At 54.8% G+C, this 24,046-nt stretch overlaps 1 protein-coding gene across 6 annotated transcripts in view; it reads left to right on the top strand.

Annotated features, from left to right (window-relative positions):
• The window catches only part of LOC149275927 (neurexin-3-like), a 92,014-nt gene that overhangs the window by 26,916 nt on the left and 41,052 nt on the right, over positions 1-24,046 (top strand). For 4 of the 6 annotated variants that reach the window (XM_089504107.1, XM_089504110.1, XM_089504109.1 and 1 more), the window contains 9 exons: positions 1,305-1,466; positions 2,879-3,317; positions 4,283-4,666; positions 7,292-7,495; positions 14,456-14,575; positions 15,041-15,422; positions 15,699-15,889; positions 16,160-16,333; positions 19,451-19,570. In XM_089504107.1, coding sequence (XP_089360233.1) covers positions 1,305-1,466; positions 2,879-3,317; positions 4,283-4,666; positions 7,292-7,495; positions 14,456-14,575; positions 15,041-15,422; positions 15,699-15,889; positions 16,160-16,333; positions 19,451-19,570 — 2,176 coding nt within the window. Of the gene's footprint in view, positions 1-1,304; positions 1,467-2,878; positions 3,318-4,282; positions 4,667-7,291; positions 7,496-11,625; positions 11,653-14,455; positions 14,576-15,040; positions 15,423-15,698; positions 15,890-16,159; positions 16,334-19,450; positions 19,571-24,046 lie in introns of all 6 variants that reach the window. The other 2 variants (XM_089504105.1, XM_089504104.1) reach the window with 1 other exon arrangement.

Here is a 24,046-nt window from a genome sequence, read left to right as displayed (position 1 = left end):
GTTTCTTTCAGGTGTCACTTTTGGTGGAGGGACAGTGTGCAGAGGTTTGGAGTTGGGGGGCATCATGGCTCGGGTGGGCTTTTTAAATCTAGAGGAGCCAGTGGCCCTTCCTGTGCCCCAACACAGAGTGCTGCTGGAATCTCTGGCATTGAAGAGTTAATGTAACCACGGAGAGATAATGTGACATTTCATACGGGGGAATCACCCCTCAAAGCAGACGTGCTGTACTGCCACGTATAGTGGTCACAAGTATAACTTACCCCAGTGTCCTAACAGACACAGAGAGCCCGTGGGACCGGGTGCCATCTGCTACATGACTCTGTGACTGCAGTATGGACGGGCAACTGGGCGAGACTGACCGCTGACCCCCGTTCTAGCCGCAGACTGACCGCTGACCCCCGTTCTAGCCGCAGACTGACCGCTGACCCCCGTTCTAGCCGCAGACTGACTGCTGACCCCCGTTCTAGCCGCAGACTGACCGCTGACCCCCGTTCTATCCGCAGACTGACCGCTGACCCCCGTTCTAGCCGCAGACTGACCGCTGACCCCCGTTCTAGCCGCAGACTGACCGCTGACCCCCGTTCTAGCCGCAGACTGACCGCTGACCCCCGTTCTAGCCGCAGACTGACCGCTGACCCCCGTTCTAGCCGCAGACTGACCGCTGACCCCCGTTCTAGCCGCAGACTGACCGCTGACCCCCGTTCTAGCCGCAGACTGACCGCTGACCCCCGTTCTAGCCGCAGACATACCGCTGACCCCCGTTCTAGCCGCAGACTGACCGCTGACCCGCATTCTAGCCGCAGACTGACCGCTGACCCAACATTCTAGCCGCAGACTGACCGTGGACCCCCATTCTAGCAGCAGACTGACCATGGACCCCCATTCTAGCCGCAGACTGACCGCGGACTCGCACTATTCCGTTGGACGTTTATTTGAGGCTCTTTCCCCACGCAGAACGCTCGCAGATACTCAGTAATACTATATAGTGCAGCAGGTGCTTTTTCGGGGGGGCTCTCTGGGTGATTATGAAATGTTCCACGCTTTGGACGTTTGCCGGCTGGGATTCGTGGGAGCCTGTAATACCCGTCAGGCACAGACCGGTAACGGCTCGGCTCCAGACCCGGTCAGGCGGTAGTGGGCCCGGTTAGAGTCCGGAGAGGGGTCAGGCGGTGTCTCGGTAACGGGTCGGTAACGGGTCAGTAACGAGTCGGACGTGGCGATGAGCCGGTTGTGTGCGCCGGAGATATGGCCGCTGCGTACGAGGCGTTTTTGGGAATGCTTGATCTCGCTTGTCTGCCCATAAGGTGACGATCTCGGTGGACGGGCTCCTCACCACCACCGGCTACACCCAGGAGGACTACACCATGCTGGGCTCCGATGACTTCTTCTACGTAGGGGGAAGCCCGAGCACCGCTGACCTTCCGGGGTCCCCCGTCAGCAACAACTTCATGGGCTGCTTGAAAGAGGTGAGTAACCAAGTGTGGCCCCAGGGCCGGGTGGGGAGGAGATAACTTGAGATAATGCCGGCTCTGCCACAGACTGCCACCTGTCTCAGCTTTGGTGAGGTTAATAATATTTAAGTAACATGGTACGGGGGGGGGGTTATTGGGGTGCCGGTGCGCATTTTATGGGTTTAGCTCATTTTTCGTGTTTAACCCCGCGGTGCACCGACACCCCCATCCCCCGGGGTCTTCCGCTCATCCTTATTCTGTGTCCACATTAAGAACGTTTAGAATGTAGAACCCCCCCCCCTGCAGACAGAGGTCTGAACCTTTGGGGCGACCCCTTAGCTGCTCCCTTTGCCCTAAACGGTTAAATCTGGGTAAATACAGGGAATTCTAATAATCTGGGAGAATTTTCTCCGCTTCTGGAATGAGATCTCACTCTCATCACTCCGTGTCGATTAAATTAATTCAAGTGTCGCTTTGGCTGCGTCTGTAAAGTTGGCTTTGGAGTCACTTGTTGGGAGTGAGGAGCTGGGGAGGAATTACAGAGAAGCCCGACAGACTCTTAGGTTTGCCCTGTTCTGTTTGGCTGCGGAGAGGGGGCATCAGGGGCAAGAGCCGGTTTCAGGGGGAGAGAGGACTTGCATTCCAGTTTAGGCAGCAGAAGGGCTACAGGGAATGCGGTTATTCACGTCTTTATAAGAGTTGGGAGCGGGGAGGAATAAGCATACCTGGGGTTTTCTGGGCTCCGGCTACCCGGAGCCTTCCCTTGCGGGACGAGGCCAGGGCGCTCCTGCTGACGTCGGCAGTTACCAGGGCGGGGAGGAAGCGTGTCAAGACGTCGGCGGGCGGTCCCACTGACGCCGACGGGAAGCGGGGGCGTGTGGGGAGACCCCGCGGAGGAGCGGTGCTTCTCCCACCAATCTCCGGGTCGAACCCGGGGAGTTCCCAGGTACGGGATACGTGGCCACAGCTGGGTATGAGAGGTGGGATCGGCATGCGGGGTTTGCTCTGTAGTGAGGAAGGTTTTAAGAAGTAGATGTGAGGGAGGTGATGATGATATGGGGGGGGGTAGAAGCGACGTGATTAAGGAGAGCTGCCGCGTGTCTGCCCGTGACGGGGATCTCGTCATCCTCCACCGCTTGTCACGGCGGGGGAATGTTTCGTGACAAAGCTCGGCAGTAAAATGACACGTTATGGCAGCCGCTAATGCACGGGACGTGCCGGCCGTGATGCCGCCGGGGGGGGGGGACACCTGCTGGGGGGAGATGGAATTACATGCATAGTGTATCGAGCAGAGAACCTGCCAATAACCACATAGTCCTGACATACATGACCCCCCGCCCGGCGTGTGCTTAGGCTGGAGAGGGTCACCCGCACTTGTCAGACGGCGGTTTCCGTGCGTGAGCCTGACCTGTTTTTCCTCCTCGCAGGTGGTGTATAAGAACAACGACATCCGCTTGGAGCTGTCCCGCTTGGCCCGTATTGGTGACACCAAGATGAAGATTTACGGGGATGTGGTGTTCAAGTGCGAGAACGTGGCCACCTTGGATCCCATCAGCTTCGAGAGCCCCGAGGCCTACATCAGCCTCCCCAAGTGGAACACCAAACGCATGGGATCCATTTCCTTCGACTTCCGCACCACCGAAGCCAACGGCCTCATCCTCTTCACGCACGGCAAACCCCAGGACCGGAAGGAGGTCAGGAGCCAGAAGAACACCAAGGTGGACTTCTTTGCGGTGGAGCTGCTGGACGGCCATCTGTACCTTCTGCTGGACATGGGATCCGGGACAATCAAGGTGAAAGCCACCAGCAAGAAAGCAAACGACGGAGAATGGTGCCACGTGGACATCCAGAGGGACGGCAGATCAGGTACGCGGGCGGCTCGGTCTGAAGGGCGGCTGACGTTATCAGAATTTGGGCAGATAATGCAGGGAAGCCGCGTCTGCTGCGGAAGCTCTTGGGTAACGGAATCATTGAGATAGTGGGTTCCTCGGGACTCTGGACACATTGCGACGGGGGGCATTAAAGCGAGTCACGGGTCTACTGGGTGTTCTAATAGAAATGTACTGTTTGCAGAGTTACCCTCCCCAAAAACACATCCCGTTCATTGGGAATGTGAGTGATCGCTCAAACGTCTCCTCGCTCCATGTCATCCTTCCACAGGTCCATTCGGCGGTAATCGGGGTATAGAATGCCGCTGCCCTGTCCCGTTCCCCGGTGATCATCCCTTAACCTCTTTCCACAACCCGGATATGTAGGTGGGGGCCGGTGTGTAGGTCGTTATAGGTCGGGGCCGGTATGTAGGGCATTATAGGTGGGGGCCGGTGTGTAGAAGGTATATGGTGTAGGTGGGGGCCGGTGTGGAGATAGTGTAGGTGGGGGCCGCTGTGTCAAGCCCATGCATGGGTGCTGACGAGTGGACGCTGTAGGTAGGGCCTGGTACGTGGACGGTGGAAGTGAGTGCTCACTCTGCCCCTGAGTATTGCAGGCTGCCCATCGGGGCACGTTAACACGTGAAGCTAACACAGTAAATGCCAGCTGATGGCACGTGTAACGCAGGGCACATAGAGACCCCACCTCTCCAGAACACAAAGGGTTAATCTGGGCAAATCTTGTGTATCATCTGCCCCTGGAGTGGTGTTTGTTCCTTAACCCCTTCCGTGCCGGGCAGTAGTTATACACTAAGGATCTGGAGTCGCGATGGGTGAGAGTGAGCCCCCGGCCTGTGGGGGTCTCCGGGATGTGCGTTACCCCTGTGGCTGTGACGCTGTAGCCGGCAGACTGTCTCTGAGTCGTGTGAAGGAATGAGACATTAATGCGCGTTTTTCCCGCAGGCACCATCTCCGTGAACAGCAAGCGCACTCCGTTCACCGCCAGCGGGGAGAGCGAGATCCTGGACCTGGAAGGGGACATGTACCTGGGGGGGCTTCCCGAGAACCGCGCCGGCCTCATCCTGCCCACCGAGCTCTGGACGGCCATGCTCAACTACGGCTACGTGGGCTGCATCCGGGACTTGTTTATCGACGGGCGCAGTAAGAACATCCGGCAGCTGGCCGAGGCGCAGAACGCAGCGGGGGTGAAGTCGTCATGCTCGCGCATGAGCGGCAAACAGTGTGACAGTTACCCCTGCAAGAACAACGCCGCCTGCAGGGACGGCTGGAACCGCTTCGTGTGCGACTGTACCGGCACCGGCCACTGGGGGAGGACCTGCGAGCGGGGTGAGTGCTCGACGGAGCTGTGTGACCGGGATGCGAGTAGCTGGTCCCCGGCACCCGTGAGAGAGCCTGTGTGTGCTGTGAGCAGGCGTGGTGAGCGAGTGCCTGTGTGTGCTGTGAGCGTGCGTGGTGAGTGCCTGTGTGTGCTGTGAGCGTGCTTGGCGAGCGAGTGCCTGTGTGTGCTGTGAGCGTGCGTGGTGAGTGCCTGTGTGTGCTGTGAGCGTGCGTGGTGAGTGCCTGTGTGTGCTGTGAGCGTGCGTGGTGAGTGCCTGTGTGTGCTGTGAGCGTGCGTGGGGAGTGCCTGTGTGTGCTGTGAGCGTGCGTGGTGAGTGCCTGTGTGTGCTGTGAGCGTGCGTGGGGAGTGCCTGTGTGTGCTGTGAGCGTGCGTGGCGAGCGAGTGCCTGTGTGAGCTGTGAGCGGGCGTGGTGAATGCCTGTGTGTGCTGTGAGTGCCTGTGTGTGCTGTGAGCAGGCGTGGTGAGCGTGCGTCTTCATGTCTTGGACCGGCCGTTGCCGTCTCGGATGGCTGCTCGGTGACTCACACGGAAGGGGTTGTCGGTAACAGCGTGTCCGCCGGCCGCCGGGGCGACACACAATACACGGTGACATCAGTGCGGACGTCACTCGAGCCGTGACGGCCTGACTCAGACACACTGCGGCCGCGGACATGATTCCCGATGCAATGTGAATATAGATCGCAAACAACATGTGCAGCGCACTGACCCTGTGACGGTCCCCTGACTCCCCCCTCCGTGCACTGACCCTGTGACGCCCCCCCGCGCACTGACCCTGTGACGCCCCCCCCCCCGCGCACTAATCCCGTGACGGTTCCACCCCCCCAACCGCGCTGACCCCATGACGGTTCCCCCCCTAACCGCACTGACCCCATGACCGTCCCCACCGCTCCCCCCACCATGACCCTCGGAGGGGTATCTGAAGTCCGGCCCTGTGGTATAGACTGTTACTGCCTCAGAGCAGCTAGTGATTTGGGTTTAGCGGTGTAAGGGTTAATGGTGGTCCGTCTGTCCATGCGCAGAGATCTCCATTATTCGCCGTGTTCATGGATCATTAGCTTCATCATGTGTGCAGCCTGCGTGCCGGAGGGATGGGGAGGAATAATGAGAGAAAGAGCCGGGGAGGGGGCTCACTCATGCTCTCCCCCAAGCCAGACATATTGAGATCCCTCAGTCTTTCTGGATCATTTTAGCCATTTTTACCAATACAGGAGGGATTATACCCGACTCTCCCCCGGCTTTGTGCCGTAGTGCTGGCCGCTTGCCTCCATCTTGCGGTTGGCAGGTCTGCGTGTGGATGGCGAAGTCTCCCACTCTCTTGTGCTCTTTAATACTTTGTAATTACGGAGCCTCTTGATTTGAGGATTTCCTTTAATCTCGTGTTCTGCAAATGCCAGATTATAAAAGGGCTTCTTCTGGGTGGCGGATGGAAGCCACGTGCCCCGCGTAACCTCCCCTCACCCTCTCCTGTCCACATGTGCCACCTTCTCAACGATGGGGTTATTGGTGGAGATCTTGGCAGAGCAGAGGTTAATCCTGGTATCGCTCGTCTGTTATTTAACTAAACGGATTGTGGGATTAAAGGCGTATTAAGTGAGTTTAGCATAATCCGGGCAGAGAAGCTAACGGAGAGTGTGTGCAGATCTCATAAAATCATAGTACATGCATGGCACAGGGCACAGGGCACAGGGCATAGCGCTGAGCACACCGCAGTGAGATCATTTTACAGACATCGCAGCTCCCATGCACGTACCCAGCTGCACCTCATCTCCTCCTGCCCCATGAGTTGGGGGGTAGGTAGGAGTCAGGGGTAGGATGTGGGGTTGCGGTAGGAGAGACAATCTCCAGGAGCATCGTATCAAAATTGAGAGCTTGCATTTCGGGGCTGTCCATCATGGCCCCTGTACTGTAATTCCCCTGTTCTGTAATACCCTACACCCCCGAGTCTGCCCCTGTACTGTAATACCCCCCCCAGTCTGCCCCTGTACTGTAATACCCCCCCCCCCGAGTCTGCCCCTGTACTGTAATACCCCCCCGAGTCTGCCTCTGTACTGTAATACCCCCCCGAGTCTGCCTCTGTACTGTAATACCCCCCCCGAGTCTGCCTCTGTACTGTAATACCCCCCCCGAGTCTGCCTCTGTACTGTAATACCCCCCCGAGTCTGCCTCTGTACTGTAATACCCCCCCCGAGTCTGCCTCTGTACTGTAATACCCCCCCGAGTCTGCCTCTGTACTGTAATACCACCCCCAGGTCTGCCCCTGTACTGTAATAGCCCCCAATCCTTATCTTTACCATAATAACCTCCCCTGTTACCCCGTCAGTAAATCTCCATTACAAGCCTCTGACCCTCTAGGTTAGTTTGGGGGTCTCCTGGCGTTTGGGACGTCCTCTCCCCTTCCTGCCTTTAACCCTTTATGTATCTGAAGGAGTGTTTGCATTTAGGGATTTGCTTGGAACATTGTTTGCAAATGAAATAAGTGATTTAGGGGGTCTCTGCGGGGGTCCTTCATCCTCCCGCAGAGCCGCATAGCCCCCCGTGCGGGAGTCCTTCCCAAAAAGCCAGGTGAATGCGTGATTTCAGCGCTGCCCCTCACCCTCCTTTCTCTCCCGCAGAGGCCTCCATCCTGAGCTATGACGGCAGTATGTACATGAAGATCATCATGCCGGTGGTGATGCACACGGAGGCCGAGGACGTGTCCTTCCGCTTCAAGTCCCAGCGCGCCTATGGGCTGCTGGTGGCCACGACGTCCCGAGACTCGGCCGACACGCTGAGGCTGGAGCTGGACGGAGGGAAAGTCAAACTCACTGTTAACTTAGGTATTGTATGAGTCCTTAATGCGTGCCGGCGGGTGGCGGGAACCTCATGTTCATTCTGTTTGGCCACTTACTCCTACCACCTCTGCATGTTCACCCCTGCTCACAAAGATCCTGGCGGTCAGAGGGCAGTTTCTGTTTGGGCCAAAATCCAGCTATTGTCTAGAAACTGGCACCCTGCTCTTTAGAGGCTGTCTTTGTGTAATGTTCATCCGAGGCCGAGGCGGTGGAGGTTTGCGCTGCGTTCGGTCAAGGCTGCTGCCCATTTTCCCCGTCGAGTCCCGGTCCAGGCGGGTGTTCATTTCCCCATGGAGTCCTGGTATCCCCGTTGAGTCCCGGTGTCCGTTTCCCGGTCGAGGCGGGTGTCCGTTTGCCGGTCGAGGCGGGTGTCCGTTGAGTCCTGGTTTCCCTGCAGAGTCCCGTTGTCCGTTTGCCGGTCGAGGCCGGTGTCCGTTTGCCGGTCGAGGCGGGTGCCCGTTTTCCGGTCGAGGCGGGTGTCCGTATCCAGGTCGAGGCGGGTGTCCGTATCCCGGTCGAGGCGGGTGTCCGTTGAGTCCTGGTTTCCCCGCAGAGTCCCGGTGTCCGTTTGCCAGTCGAGGCGGGTGTCCGTTTCCCGGTCGAGGCGGGTGTCCGTTTGCCGGTCGAGGCGGGTGTCCGTTTGCCGGTCGAGGCGGGTGTCCGTTTGCCGGTCGAGGGGGGTGTCCGTTTGCCGGTCGAGGGGGGTGTCCGTTTGCCGGTCGAGGCGGGTGTCTTTTTGCCGGTCGAGGCGGGTGTCCTTTTGCCGGTCGAGGCGGGTGTCCGTTTGCCGGTCGAGGCGGGTGTCCGTTTGCCGGTCGAGGCGGGTGTCCGTTTGCCGGTCGAGGCGGGTGTCCGTTTGCCGGTCGAGGCCGGTGTCCGTTTGCCGGTCGAGGCGGGTGTCCGTTTGGCGGTCGAGGCGGATGTCCGTATCCAGGTCGAGGCGGGCGTCCGTATCCCGGTCCAGGCGGGTGTCCGTTGAGTCCTGGTTTCCCCGCAGAGTCCCGGTGTCCGTTTGTCAGTCGAGGCGGGTGTCCGTTTGCCGGTCGAGGCGGGTGTCCGTTTGCCGGTCGAGGCGGGTGTCCGTTTCCCGTTCGAGGCGGGTGTCCTTTTGCCGTTCGAGGCGGGTGTCCTTTTGCCGGTCGAGGCGGGTGTCCTTTTGCCGGTCGAGGCGGGTGTCCTTTTGCCGGTCGAGGCGGGTGTCCTTTTGCCGGTCGAGGCGGGTGTCCTTTTGCCGGTCGAGGCGGGTGTCCGTTTGCCGGTCGAGGCGGGTGTCCGTTTGCCGGTCGAGGCGGGTGTCCGTATCCAGGTCGAGGCGGGTGTCCGTATCCCGGTCGAGGCGGGTGTCCGTTGAGTCCTGGTTTCCCCGCAGAGTCCCGGTGTCCGTTTGCCGGTCGAGGCCGGTGTCCGTTTGCCGGTCGAGGCGGGTGTCCGTTTGGCTGTCGAGGCGGATGTCCGTATCCAGGTCGAGGCGGGTGTCCGTATCCCGGTCCAGGCGGGTGTCCGTTGAGTCCTGGTTTCCCCGCAGAGTCCCGGTGTCCGTTTGTCAGTCGAGGCGGGTGTCCGTTTGCCGTTCGAGGCGGGTGTCCGTTTGCCGTTCGAGGCGGGTGTCCGTTTGCCGTTCGAGGCGGGTGTCCTTTTGCCGTTCGAGGCGGGTGTCGTTTTGCCGTTCGAGGCGGGTGTCGTTTTGCCGTTCGAGGCGGGTGTCCTTTTGCCGGTCGAGGCGGGTGTCCTTTTGCCGGTCGAGGCGGGTGTCCTTTTGCCGGTCGAGGCGGGTGTCCGTATCCCGGTCGAGGCGGGTGTCCGTTGAGTCCTGGTTTCCCCGCAGAGTCCCGGTGTCCGTTTGCCGGTCGAGGCGGGTGTCCGTTTGCCGGTCGAGGCGGGTGTCCGTATCCCGGTCGAGGCGGGTGTCCGTTGAGTCCCGGTCGACGCGGGTGTCCGTTGAGTCCCGGTTTCCCCGTCGATTCCCATGCTGAGTGTTTTGTTTCTCAGGTAATTTTGAGGTAAAGTTGTTTTGCCCCCCCCCAGGTATTCCCAATCTAGGGAGCAGATTTTGAGGGGCAGCCATTTTGAATTCATAGCAATGATCTCACAAGTCTTCTCATGTGATCATACAAAATGGCCGCCTCATATTCTCGGTCGGTGTTAGTTGTGAAGCAGGGTGCCCTGACTGACCTCTCTCTCTCTCTTCCACCCTTATTCTGGTCTCTCCTGCCTCCACTCACCCCTTCCGCCTCCATTCCCCATGTTGCTTATCATGTCTGTCGTTCCCTCTCCCTCCCAAAACAGTCTCCAAAAGGGGATTTTGGCCCCTGTGGCGCATGGTGCCGCCGGGGGTGGCGCGCCGGGTGGGGTTGCTTTTGCGGGGTATATGGCGCTGGAGACTGTGTTGGGCCGCCCGTGGCGTCCTGCTGTCGGTGCCGTCTGTGTCGATCTCTCTTTGGTGTTTTGATTTGAATAATACGTCCCATCTGCCCCGTTTCTTTGAAAGATGGCACTCACTACCCTTCAAAGGCCTGAAGCCTGCGGCCCGTACAGCAAACAGCCTTGAGAACGAAGTGTGCCGAGCAGCATCTTGGGGGGGTATGCGAAATGGCCCCACTGGACCGTACCCCTCAATGTATATTGCCCCAGGGCAAAAATCAGATGAAAATCAGAACCCCAACCCCCAGCGACAGTGTGGCTCCCCCAGACCTCAGGGTGCAAGACCCCCCTACTGTGCCGTAAGGACACGGGGAGTGCCCTCTTACCCTAACTATATCGCCCCCTCCCCAGTACCTACTTTACCTCTCATCCCTCCCGCTTGCTTACCCTTTCCCACTTGCCTCTCTCGCTCACAAGCTTGCGCCTCTCTCCCACCCGCTTCCCCCTTTTTCTCTCTCTCTCTCCCGCTTGCCTCTCCCTCTTTCCTGCTTTCTCCCACTTGCCTCTCTCTCTCGCTCCCCCCTTGCTTGCTTCTCCCTTTTTCTCTTGCTTCTTCAGCTTATCTCTTCCTCTAGCCTGCTCTCTCTCTCTCTTATGCTTGCTTGCCCTCTCCCCCTGTCTCCCCATCTTCTCCTACTTGTGGTTGGGGTTCTGATCTTCTTGCTTTTAACCCCTCGTAGACATTGTCTCCCTGTTGTGAAAGCTGTGCGGCCCCCCGTTCTGTGCCGGTCTCGCAGGTTCTCTGAGGCTGATTGCTCCCACTTTTCTGTTGCGGTTGACGACACATAGCAAACCTAATCGCACGAAACTGCCCACGGATCGCAGTATCGCTGTCCTATACCATCTGGAGGCGCGCGGCCGGGGAGGTGCACTCGCTCTCACTGCGTGATCACTTACTGGCCCCGTAGACATATTGGTGACACAGAGAGCGCTCTCTCTCGGGGAGATCCCACCTAATAGCGGAGTCCATTAAAATGTGACATGGAGCGACGTCCTTTAAACCCGGAAATAAGAGAAATGAGGGGGCCCTCCATGAAATCAGTGACCGGGGGGAAGGGATCTTTCGCTGCGATGGTCTGCTGGGGTCTCTCGCCTCTGACAGCCCCCCATCTATATGAATATTTTAGGTGGTATCATGAATTGGGCAAATGATCTAGAACCCAGGACAGAACAGGTAGACAGGAGACGTCTCCGTAAGAGAAAATGCACCTTCTGATTATTTGTAGGGGTCCCCCGGACCCCCTATAATCTCACCTCATGCAGACGGGGCCCCAGCGAGCAGCCCAGCAGCGGAGGGAGAATGGCCGCATCTCCCCTCTCCTCTGGATATTCAGCTCATGCACAGGGGTGAGGGGTGGTTTGTGGCCCCCAAATTCCCCCATCCAGGTGTCTGCGTTTTCTGGAGCAAGGTGTTCGTGCGGTTAGTGGTTTGTACGTGGCCTTTTTATCGAGTTCCACGGAGTCACGAGCCTTTAAACCTCACCACGTCCAGGCGTTGGGCCGGACCCCCCACTTAGACACTCACGAGACCCCCGCTCACACTCTGCACGCACTCCTGGTGCTTCCACGTATAAAAGGGCCACCGATGTTGCGTGTGTCTGTCCCCGGAAGGGTGGACCTCACTGTTTTTGGATGACTGCAGCTGTAACCTTGAAGGATGCGATTTCATCTTACATTTATTTTCTCCCATCTAGACTGTATCAGGATAAACTGTAACGCCAGTAAGTTTAACCCTCAAATCTCATTCTAATTCTGTCTCTCGCCTTTACTGTTTGTCTCCTGATGCTCTGTGGGGCTTTTATATGGGGGGGGGTGTCAGATTTTCAGGGCTGTCTGTCTGTCTGTCTGAGGGGGCAATAAGACTCTTACACAGCACTGACACCTAGTGGTCACTTTGCAGACTGCAGACAGATAAGCCGGAGGAGCCGTTCTCGTGTTATACTCTGGGGGTGACTCGTATGGGAGGTATAACCATCGCCCTGTAGCCAAATTGGGGGGGCTCATTCCTGGGCCCCTCGGCTCTCATAATGTTGCTCTCTGGGTGGGTAATTTTCATTTCTGCCCCATCATGTGGTCTGTCTCAGAGGGGACTTGGTGCCGTATTACAGGTAAGTGTCTGCGGGGTCATTCGCTTTAGGATTGGGATAACGGGTGCTGTTGGGGGCAATTCTATATTTACAGGTTTAGCTGTGGGTTACTTGGTATCGGGGGTGACGCTGTACCCCAACATCTGTCACCCTCTTTCTGGACAGTCCCTCTGTAACTCTATTACCACAGATATCTAAAGGCGATTTATACCCCGTGCATGTCTGCGGGGCAGTTAGGTGGGGTTACTGCAGGGTGCCCGGGATCAGCCTGCAAGTGGCATATGGGGGTAACAGAGGGTCCGAACCAGAGAGAGCAAATGTCCCACCGGACTAACAGAATCGCGGCCCAGGAGCCTCATCATCTTCACACTTAGTGAATAATCCCCAATCCCTGAGCGTTACAGAAACGAGGACAGAAATGGTTAACTATATGGAGTGATGGCTGTGAGTGCGTGTATATAATATATAGATATATGTAATATATATGTAGGGGTCCAGGGACCCCCCCTTAGAGCTCCCATGGCTGAAGAGGGTTTCACTTTCATGTTTTTTCTATGAAAAAGGGGATTTCTGAGGTCCAAGTATTTGCCTCTTTGCTTCTCCACGATGAGCTCCTTCAGTGTAACCAGCTGCCTCCGGCCCCCGAGAGCGCCCTCCGGACAAACGAGAGACGCCTGTTACATAATGTTTGTAGAGCACCGCCATAGGCATCCTCGCCCTGGGAGCTGACAGTTTATTAGGAGGATGAGATGGGGGAGGGGGGTCTCGAAGGATGCTGGCTGAGGGTATTAAGAGATTAGCGTGACAGAACGCGGCAGCGCGGGTAACGTCCTGGGGATGAGGGTGGGAGAGAGAGAGAGAGACGCAAGTCCGGAGCGGAGTGAGGAGACCGGAGCGGAGTGAGGAGACCGGAGCAGAGATACAGGGGGTGCTGTAGGCCAGCGTAGGGACTGGCAGAGATACTCGGGATACATCGGACGCTACATGAACATAAGATAAAACTATAACGCCGTTTCCATCCATTTGCCGGATCCTTCTCAGGCCACGGGGAGGAATAAGCAGTCTTTTCTGTAGTTTTGGGTTGGCGGGGAGGAGAGGTTTGAGTATTACACGGCAGGGCGGCTCGGAGTCCAAGATGGAAGAAGCTGCCCCTGAGACGCCTGCCGCGCAGGGCCGGGGTACAAATCCCCATTTACCCCAACGGGTTCCCTAATGATGGCCTCAGACCCCCCTCATGAGCCGGGCGCTGTATGGAGTATAACCAGCAGCCAATCATCCTCTTCTATTGTGTTAATGTCAGAATATTGGGGTTTATTCACTAAAGAAACTTCACTCAATCTCACATCAGCGAGCCGGCCCCTGTATAATGTATAGATAAATCATCGAGCTGGCCCCTGTATAATGTATAGATAAATCAGTGACCAGCCCCTGTATAATGTATAGTTAAATCAGCGAGCCGGCCCCCTGTATACTGTATAGTTAAATCAGCGAGCCGGCCCCCTGTGTAATGTATAGATAAATCAGCGAGCCGGCCCCTGTATAATGTATAGATAAATCAGCAAACCGGCCCCCTGTATAATGTATAGATAAATCAGTAATATATCAGGTAATGTAGGGACATGATTTGGCTCCTGGGGGCCCCTGTTCAGTTCTGGTCGGTGTCTCCGGGATCCAGTCGAGGGTCAGTCTGTATCTTTAGTCCGGTGGCGGCTCGAGGGCTCTGCGGACGCGCAGGTTCTAGAAAAGGTGAGAAAATTAAATGTTTTAACGGAAAGCGCAGAGAATCCATTCTATTTTAATATGCATGTTACAGGGCGCCCCACATTACATACAGACCCCGTGCTGTCTGACCAGTCCTGATAATGCAGTCACATCCCCTACATTACATAATGACGCGCCGCTGTCTGACCAGTCCTGATAACGCAGGCCCATCCCCTACATTACCAACAGACCCCGCGCTGTCTGACCAGTCCTGATACCGCAGTCACATCCCCTACATTACATACAGACCCGCCGCTGTCTGACCAGTCCTGATAACGCAGTCACATCCCCTACATTACATACAGACCCGCCGCTTTCTTACCAGTCCTGATAACGCAGTCACATCTCCTACATTACATACAGACCCGCCGCTGTCTGACCAGTCCTGATAACGCAGTCACATCCCCTACATTACATACAGACCCGCCGCTGTCTGACCAGTCCTGATAACGCAGTCACATCCCCTACATTACATACAGACCCGCCGCTTTCTTACCAGTCCTGATAACGCAGTCACATCTCCTACATTACATACAGACCCGCCGCTGTCTGACCAGTCCTGATAACGCAGGCACATCCCCTACATTACCTACAGACCCACCGCTGTCTGCACCTGTCCTGTTGATAAGTCTGAAGGTTGATATGATAGTAACGCTTGTCTTCAATCATGCATTAGGTAAGGGACCGGAGACGCTTTATGCTGGACAGAAGCTAAATGATAATGAGTGGCACACTGTCCGGGTGGTGCGCCGAGGGAAGACCCTAAAACTAACCGTGGATGATGATGTAGCTGAAGGTGAGACCCCCGAGGCCTGAGCGCAACCGACAGACTCAACTTGTTTTAGTTACAGAGGCTAAACGTTGTGTCCCGCGCCTAGTGAGTGCATTCTTAGTTAGGGCCAGTAGATGGCGGCAAACACGCATTGTGTTACTTTCAAGCAGGGGAGGGCTGGCATCTTCTGGCCCTGGGGCCTGGTACAGCTGAGTGGCCCCTGGCTCCGTGCACCCCCATAACACACGCATTACTATAACAGATATACACACAATCACGCTAACAAGCACTTTAACACACACACACATACTGACACTAAAACACACCTCACTCACTATCACACCTTTACCTCGCCGGAGCTCCTTATATCTGCCGGTAGCCTCCTCCTGTTTAAAGAATTTTGGACCGGTTCTTCCTGGCTTTCAGGGGTGAGACTACGGGGTCCAGGCAGGAGCCTCACTGCCTTTTATTTATCCCCCATGTTTGCAGGTACTATGGTGGGGGATCATACCCGCCTGGAGTTCCATAACATCGAGACGGGGGTGATGACAGAAAAGCGCTTCGCGTCGTCCGTCCCGTCCAGTTTTATTGGGCACCTTCAGAGTCTTATGTTCAACGGGCTTCTGTACATCGACCTGTGCAAGAACGGCGACATTGATTACTGCGAGCTGAAGGCGCGCTTCGGCATGCGCTCTATCATAGCAGACCCCGTCACCTTCAGGACCAAGGCCAGCTACCTGACGCTGTCCACCCTACAGGCGTACACCTCCATGCACCTCTTCTTCCAGTTCAAGACCATCTCACCTGACGGCTTCATCCTCTTCAACAGCGGAGATGGCAACGACTTCATCGCGGTGGAGCTAGTAAAGGGGTATGAGGGCTGGGAGGCCGGTCCCAGGGGCTGGGAGGCCGGTCCCAGGGGCTGGTGGGGTAGAGCCATGCCCCGAAAGGCTTTATATAGATCAATGGATTTAGAAAGAGCCCAGTATAATGTTACCCCAACCCCCTGCTTGCCTGGTGTCCCGTGCTGCGTGGCCCTGGTAACTGTTTATATTATATACCGTGTTACCATTAGAGGTGGTTATTGTGCCCTGGGGGTGATTAAATGCCCCCTTCCAATCCGCTAATGACTCCCATCTGATCCCAGGTACATCCACTATGTGTTTGATCTCGGGAACGGGCCCAACGTTATCAAAGGAAACAGCGACAGACCCCTCAACGACAACCAGTGGCACCACGTGGTCATCACACGAGACAACAGCAACACACACACGCTGAAGGTGGACACCAGGTCCGTGACCCAGGTCATCAACGGAGCCAAAAACCTGGACCTGAAGGGTAAGGGCAGACTGTCTGTTAACCCTAGGCATGCCAGGCCGCAGATTACGCACTGCTCATCTCTGGCATATAATAGGTTACGTTGCCTGCCAGATAAAGGGGTAAAGGAGTGTGAGGGCAGAGGCTATCGGGGGGACACAGAGGATAAGGCTGACAGCATTCTGAGCATTAAAGGAACTTTGGGGTAACGCAGGGTGCTGGGGTGATGCTGGGGTCCGTGGGCTTGCACCGAGGTGGGGGTAATAGATCACATGTTACTTCTGTCTGCAGGGGACCTGTACATCGCTGGCCTGGCGCAGGGCATGTACAGCAGTTTGCCAAAGCTGGTGGCCTCTCGGGATGGATTCCAGGGCTGCTTGGCCTCTGTTGATCTAAACGGACGCCTGCCGGATCTGATCAGCGACGCTCTGCACCGCAGCGGGCAGATCGAGCGCGGATGTGAAGGTACAAACTCTTATAGCAGCGCCAGCCACGGCGAGAGAGCTGTCCGTGTCTGGGACTCCATCCAGCCCCGTCTCATCGCCTCCATTCCACCCCCGCTGTCACCGCTGTCCCATTCATCCTCTCTGAGCGCATCGCACTGTCTCGCACTCCTCACTGCGGCTCTGTCCATCCGGCTCTCAGGCTAATCGGTCCCGGGACGGCCATCCCCGTACCTCAGCCTCCCGGAGACCTGCCAGGAATCTTTGCTTTAATTCACGAAGGTCCGGTTATTTTCTAAGAGGTTTTAATATATATTTTTATATTATCTGCTGATCTATAGCGAGTGAGTGAGGATAAGTGACCTGACCATTCTGTGATATCTTCTCAGGGCATTATCACATGTGTAACCCGCCCCCGCGGTGCCTGGGCATTATCACGTGTAACCCACCACCGCGGTGCCTGGGCATTATCACGTGTAACCCACCACCGCGGTGCCTGGGCATTATCATGTGTAACCCACCACTGCGGTGCCTGGGCATTATCACAAGTGTAACCCGCCCCCGCAGTGCCTGGGCATTATCACATGTGTAACCCGCCCCCGCGGTGCCTGGGCATTATCACATGTGTAACCCGCCCCCCGCAGTGCTGGAGGATTACCGCACTGGAGCCAAATATACCTCACACCTCTGTTTGATGTTAATGAATAAATTATCTTCCATCTGATTGCTTCGTGTCTTATTTGGGGGCTCAGTTCGTGGCAGGGGGTCGGATAGCGGGTAGTCATTTCCTTGCTCGGGTTTCTAAGAGTTTTGGGGTCGCTGGTGAATATTAATGAGTTAATCCATCCCATCCCATTCTCACATTGCCCATAATGCCTGTTTGTGAGGCGTGTGTATGTGTTGGTGTGTGTGTCAGTGTACACATGTAAAGTTGTCTGTGTATGTGTTCGCATGTATATGTTAGTGTGTTTTCCGCTCTGTGCTGGGGGCCAGTGGTCATTTATTCTGCCCCTCTCCAGGGTATCTTTTCCAAAATTATCCCGTGCAAGGCCTCTGTCTCAATGTAGTTGCACCAGGTAACTGGTGGCTGAGAGTGACAGGAGTAGCTTGCCCTGCTACCCAAAAGGGTAACATTCAGGGTGGACTCATGGGCAGGGAATAAAGTACCGTCCATTCCCAGAAGATGTCCCATTTATCAGCCCGACTCTGAGAAAACCAGCAACGATATAGAAAGTGTGCTTTTCCGCCAAAAACAACCATAAATGTTTTATAAACTATTGAAATGCTGTCCTTAAAGACAAAGTGGTTTGTGCATGAAACTGTTCCTGCCACTAGAGGGCAGAGTATTTCTGTACAAACACAGATTTACTCACTCATTCTGTGTGAGGGGGGGTCTGCTAATACCCTCTGTGTGTGTGTGTGGGGGTCTGCTAATACCCTCTGTGTGTGTGAGGGGGGTCTGCTAATACCCTCTCTGTGTGTGTGAGGGGGGTCTGCTAATACCCTCTGTGTGTGTGAGGGGGGTCTGCTAATACCCTCTGTGTGTGTGAGGGGGGTCTGCTAACACTCTCTGTGTGTGGGGGCGTCTAATACCCTCTGTGTGTGTGAGCGGGGTCTGTTAATACCCTCTGTGTGAGGGGGGTCTGCTAATACCCTCTGTGTGTGTGTGTGTGTGGGGGGGGTTGGCTAATACCCTCTTGTGTGAGCTTTGCTTGAGAGCGGGTTGCGTTTTACCCCTTCCTGCACTTGGCTGATCACCCCAGCTGGTTGTTGCCCCGGGCTCGTGTGCTTTCTGCTTGGCACCAGGGTTGTCTTTGTGTTTCAGGGTCCGCGGTTGGGGGGGGGTGCTGAGCGGGGTTTGTGGTTTTCTTACTAACATCTGCTTTGTTTATCTTCTTTTGCTAACAAGACGCTTTGACCAAAGCTAATCTACAAGGTAGTCTGCTTATCTCCTAACCGGTGCCACCACCCGAGCCACGACCCTCTGCCAGAGACGGCATTGGGCAGACTGGCTGCTGGATTGGCTACTCTGTGTCCTGAAAGCATGGCCCCCGGCCCAACCAACTTCACAAACCCAGTAATCCAACTAGTAGCAGGTGACGTAACCGCTGAAGGTCCTCACCCCAGAGGCGGTCGCTGAAAGCATTCAGTATTAGGCGGCCGCCTTCTTCATAGTGTGTCCCAAAGCTGCCACTTTCCTCTTTATAGAGGGTTTCTGGCACGGGGCAGCTCTGGCAGAGTAAAGATAAATGTAAAGCCACAGCTGCGTGGCCATGCTTTCAGCCTGCACCCCGTCGCACTGTGTCCCGCATGCCACCCCGTGTCCCGCATGCCACCCCGTGTCCCGCATGCCACCCCGTGTCCCGCATGCCACCCATCCCTGCTGTGCCTGCTGTGTGCCTGCTGGGGGCAGAGTTGGTGTTTGCCTGATGCATGGTTTGCACAATGAAATATAACTGATGGTGCAGGTAAGTCGCCTCCCCGAAGGAGGCTTTATCACATGACTCAGTCTTGCCCGTGAGATGCATCCCTGTACCCACTGCTGCCAACTTCATTAAGCATCTGACTGATGTCCATGCGGGAGTTTGGCTCTTCTCCAGGGAATATAATGGCCAGATAGGGGCACTTCTGCTTTACACAGTGTGATTAGAGGTCCGTTGGGGGAGAGGGGCACAGGGACTTGGCAGGTATGGTATATATGCACATTTTACATTCTGAAGGGATAGTCCTTAACTTGGCTTCCCGACCATGCGCCGATCACACTGCTCAGACCGGCCGCGGGTTTCCCTTACATCCGATTATATGAACGGGGGGATTGGGTTTTTTTTACTGTGGGGTAAATCCAGTCATGTTTGTGCTATAAACGTGCCCTAAGGTTTTTAGCTTTTTGTCAGGGGCCCCTAAACCATCACGTGATTGACAGCTGATTCCCAGCAGGTTTGATCTGAGCACAAAACTCATAGGGATCCAGAACGGCTGCCCGGTGATACGGGGGCCGACGTCGCGGCTAGTCCTTGCATGGCCAGTGCCGGTCCTCAGCCCCTGCATGGCTGTCAGTGTCGCATGCTGTGGTTTGGTGGCGGGCAGGTGATGTAACCAGACCCGTCACTCATCTTCTCCTCCTACCTTTGGATTTTAGGTCCATCCACCACATGCCAGGAAGATTCCTGCGTGAACCAGGGGGTCTGCATACAGCAATGGGAGGGCTTCACGTGTGACTGCTCTATGACATCATACTCCGGAACACAGTGCAATGACCGTGAGTACAATGAGATATTACGTAACTGAACGTATCAGACAGGATTAGAGGGTAACAATGGGGGAAGAGGCAATCCCTTACGAAAAAGTACTGCAGTTTTTTCTGAAGTAATACTGCAGTTTTTTGGACATGAAAAACCGCAATACTGCACTTTTACTGCATTTGTACTTCACTGTACTGCAGTTTTACTGCAGTTATTTTTGTACGGAAGTACAAATGCAATAAAGCTGCAGTACATTGAAGTACAACTGTAGGTTTGCAATATAAAAAAAAAAGTGCAGTAAAAGTGCAGTATCGCAGTTTTTTCATGTCCAAAAAACTGCAGTAATTTTTCGTAAAGGGATATGGCGGCTGCCCTGAGTGCTTTTGGTTTTGGGCACCATCAGGTGAGGGAATACAGAAAGGGGCAGCATGGGGGTAGTTTGACCAGAGCACTAGCAGCCCCAGGGCCGGCCCTGTGAATAATGGTGTCGATGAGAGCCGCGTTTGCCGTTGACACATCTCCCGTTGGCCGCTCGGTATGTTCTCAGAGACTGATCCCACGAAGCTTCGTTAGGAATGAGACATTAATAAAGATTTATAGATGAACGGCTTGAACAGCGCAGAACAGGCACTTCTGGAGTGCGGACTCCTCCAAGCCCTCCAAACTCTAATCAAATATACAACTTCAGGTAACTTTTATGGGACCACCAGAGCAGGCAGGTCTTTCCGGAGCAATTGAGCCGATACCCGGCCAGTAGGGTTAATGGCAGCCTGTTTAGTGCATCACAAGAAGGTCATTAAACATGGAGAGGTTGTCTGTGGTCTCAAAGACCTGCTCTGCGGAGAGCTATCAATTATTTACGATGGTTAATGAAGACTCTCCTTGTGTCTAACCTCGTCCCGCTCGCCTCGGCAGCACAAGGTGACTCTGTAACTCCCCTCACTCTTACCCCAACCCCCCTCCTCATACTGGCTCCTACCCCCTTCCGCGCACTTACCCCGTCCCACATGGCCTAACTGCACCCTGGACACAGCCTGTGGCTTTCCTGCGCTGGAACGTAGGCCAAAACCCCAGGACCCTCATCGGGCATCGATGGTCACATTCAGAGCTCTGAAACACAGGCTCTGTGCCCGAAAATGGCAAACATCTTTCCACGATACACGTACATCTCACATGTTGCTGACAGGCACACGCATGTCCTGTGGTATGTGTGATGCATAAGAAGGGGATCGATTAATGCTATACGTCCCACATACTCACCCTGCAACAATATATTGCCCAGGTCTGTAAGACTGAAAGAGGACCACAAGGTGGCGCCATGTGACTTATTTATGAAGGACCCTCACGGTTATGGGGTTTGACATGGGCCGTAATAGCACCGCATGACCACAAGGCAGCGCCCTCTATTTTCTTTTTGAAATCCCATCTCCTATAGACATCTCTGCAGGCAGCGCATGGCTGGGGGCTATTACTGGGAGGTATCACTGGGTAGTAAGGCTCTCTCCACCTAATGTATCGGTTTATCTTAGGCCGTCACTTCCAGTCTTGTCAGACCCCTTGATTAAATGTATTGTAAGAAGCACTGGGGGGGGTATTTCTGGGGTTATTACTGGGGGGGGAGGTATTTCTGAGGTTATTACTGGGAAGTATCACTGGGGGGAGGTATTTCTGGGGTGATTACTGGAGGATAGTATTTCTGGGGTTATTACTGGGGGGGAGGTATTACCTCCCAGTAATAACCCCAGCATTAGTATTACTGGGGGGTATTACTGGGGGGTATCACTGGGAGGCAGACGCTTGTAATTCGCAGTGTGTTTTCCCAGCAGATACGTAGAGAAAGAACACATTACCGATCCATCAAATAACAAATGTTTCTGTCCATGTTGTTTTGTGATGCGCTGCTTGTTACATCATACGCCTCATACGCCAGGTACCTGCAACACCGTTTGCTCCAGGGGCCGGAGCTGCTAATTGGGTTCCCGCTGGCCGCGGGGCAGTAAAGGTGTTAATTAGTTTCCAAGTCAATTTGTAAATCCCTGGAAAGTTCTGGTATAACTTGGTTTATGTGTTCCTTTTACACAAAGCTGTGGCAGTGAAGGGGTTGGGTTTTCTCTCATGTCTGGATAATTCCATATATAGTTACACATAGTTACATATATATATATAGTTACACATAGTTACATATATATATAGTTACACACACACACATTATATTATATATACCGTATTGGCTCGGATATAGGCCGCCCCCGTATATAGGCTGCACCCTAAAAGTTTGGTGCTTTTTTAAAGAAAAAGTTTTTTCTTTAAAAAAGCACCAAAAAAACATGCTGCCACTCTGCCCCCCCCCCCCCCCGAGATATGCTACCACTGTCCTCCTCCCTCCCCGAGATATGCTGCCACTGATATCTGCACTGATACACGGGAACATGCGTTATATCTGCACTGATACACAGGAACATACGCTACATCTGCGCTTATACAGGTACCATGTAATACGGGAACATATGTTATATATACACTGATACACGGGAACATACGCTATATCTGCGCTGATACACGGGAACATATGTTATATCTGCACTGATACACGGGAACATACGCTATATCTGCGCTGATACAGGTACCATGTAATACGGGAACATATGCTATATCTGCGCTGATACACGGGAACATACGCTATATCTGCGCTGATACAGGTACCATGTAATACGGGAACATACGCTATATCTGCGCTGATACAGGTACCACGTAATACGGGAACATATGTTATATATGCACTGATACACGGGAACATACACCATATCTGCGCTGATACAGGCACCGTGTAACACGGGAACATACGCTATATCTGCGCTGATACAGGCACCGCGTAACACGGGAACATAAATGTTGTGAATGCAGAGCGAAGGCTTTCTTGGAATTGTTGGAGGAGAGTTGGGCGTCCGCTCGTTACACGGGACGGCGGCACATCTGCCGGCTGCTCCCTGGGGGCTGATCTGCAGCTAGATTGTCTTTTCATTTCGGGTTTACCTCCCGCCACGCCGCCTCAGCGAGTGATAAAGCGGTAATTGTCAATTTGCTTGTACAGACGGTAATGCGTGCGCGGCTGCGGGGCCCGGCCTTTTTATGGGTGATGTGGCAGATGTCGCCTCTTCGTCCTCCCGAGACGCCGGCAGGAAAAGGGGAATTCTTAATGGAATCCATAAAGACGAAGCCGTTTCCAGGTTCTTGCTGGGAATCCCTCCAGATAGACCCATTATACAGAGAACGGAATTAACAGTCTGCTCAGTGCTGTACACAGAAGAGCGCCGGCTCAGCGGCTCCCGGGGAGGAATTAATCTGCCTCATGGCTGTAGAACTAGGGGCAGAAGATGGCTCCGTACCTTGATGGATGTATGCGTGGTTTTCACGACCCCGTAGACGTGGCTCTGGGGGCGGCTGTGCCTTCCGGGGGCAGTTTAAGGCTCTTGAGTTTTGGTGGGGTGCAGGGGGCATTGTGTTATGGGGGCCTTGTGTTATGGGGGCCTTGATGATTGGGGGCATTGTGTTATGGGGGCCCGTCAGTAAGTTGTATCGGAAATTAATCCTTTATAGAATTTAATGCTGGGGTTGCCCCTCGCCGGCCGCCATTACCCCAAACCCCCAGTGATTTGTCCCAATAAAGTTTAAAAGCCCCAGCCTTCCAGGTGCAGCCGCCGACCGATCCCGTTAGCAGAGCCGGCAGCCGGCGACAGACTCTCTAACGAGATAAACATTCCATGAAGCTCCTCTCTGATTAATGCGCCACATCTGGCACGTAAACCGCGTTCCGCACCCAGATGTGAGTCTTAATTACCGCTTCATAAACTCCTGAGAGCACCTTGAGATGTGAAGCCCGTTGTGCAATGCTCTGCAGAGGGATACGGCGCAATGCTCTGCACAGACATACAGAGCCATTCTTTACAGAACCAGCTATGGCGCAATGCTCTGCAGAGGGATACGGCGCAATGCTCTGCAGAGGGATACGGCAAAATGCCTCTGCCCTCTCTGCAGATGTGCAATGCTCTGCAGTCTTTTAATCCATGCCAGGATTTAATGGTATCTTTACCCAGAAGCACATGAGATACAGTAAACGAATGTCTGGTGATGATTCCAGGATGTTGGGCGCTTGCCCCATGAGCTTGCAGTCGAGGAGGATTTCTGGGGGTCCCGGAGAAATGTTTTTTTTAGCAGACGTGGGATGAGACGTTGAAGTCCTGATTTACGGCTGGCAGGGCAGCGTTTTTGGGCGTCCTGCACCCTCCGCTCGTTCCCCGTATGATGAATGAACTGACAGCAGCGGGAAATTAGCTAATAAGGGAGTTTATGGCACGGCGGAGGACCATCTGTTAGGGGAGATGTGTGAAGGTTCTGTGCCTGCGCGGAGTGCTGACAAACCAATTCACTTCCATTGCAGCCCTGGGAATATGGAGTTAGAGCCCGATTCCAGGCCTGGGCAGAGGAGGCCAAGA

The sequence above is a fragment of the Sceloporus occidentalis genome, unplaced genomic scaffold, assembly GCF_023333645.1.
Source record: "Sceloporus occidentalis isolate IW3139 unplaced genomic scaffold, rSceOcc1.0.p SCAF_256, whole genome shotgun sequence".
NCBI lineage: Eukaryota > Metazoa > Chordata > Lepidosauria > Squamata > Phrynosomatidae > Sceloporus > Sceloporus occidentalis.
Note: the sequence above shows the minus strand (reverse complement) of the source record. Positions and strands in the feature narration are given on the sequence as shown.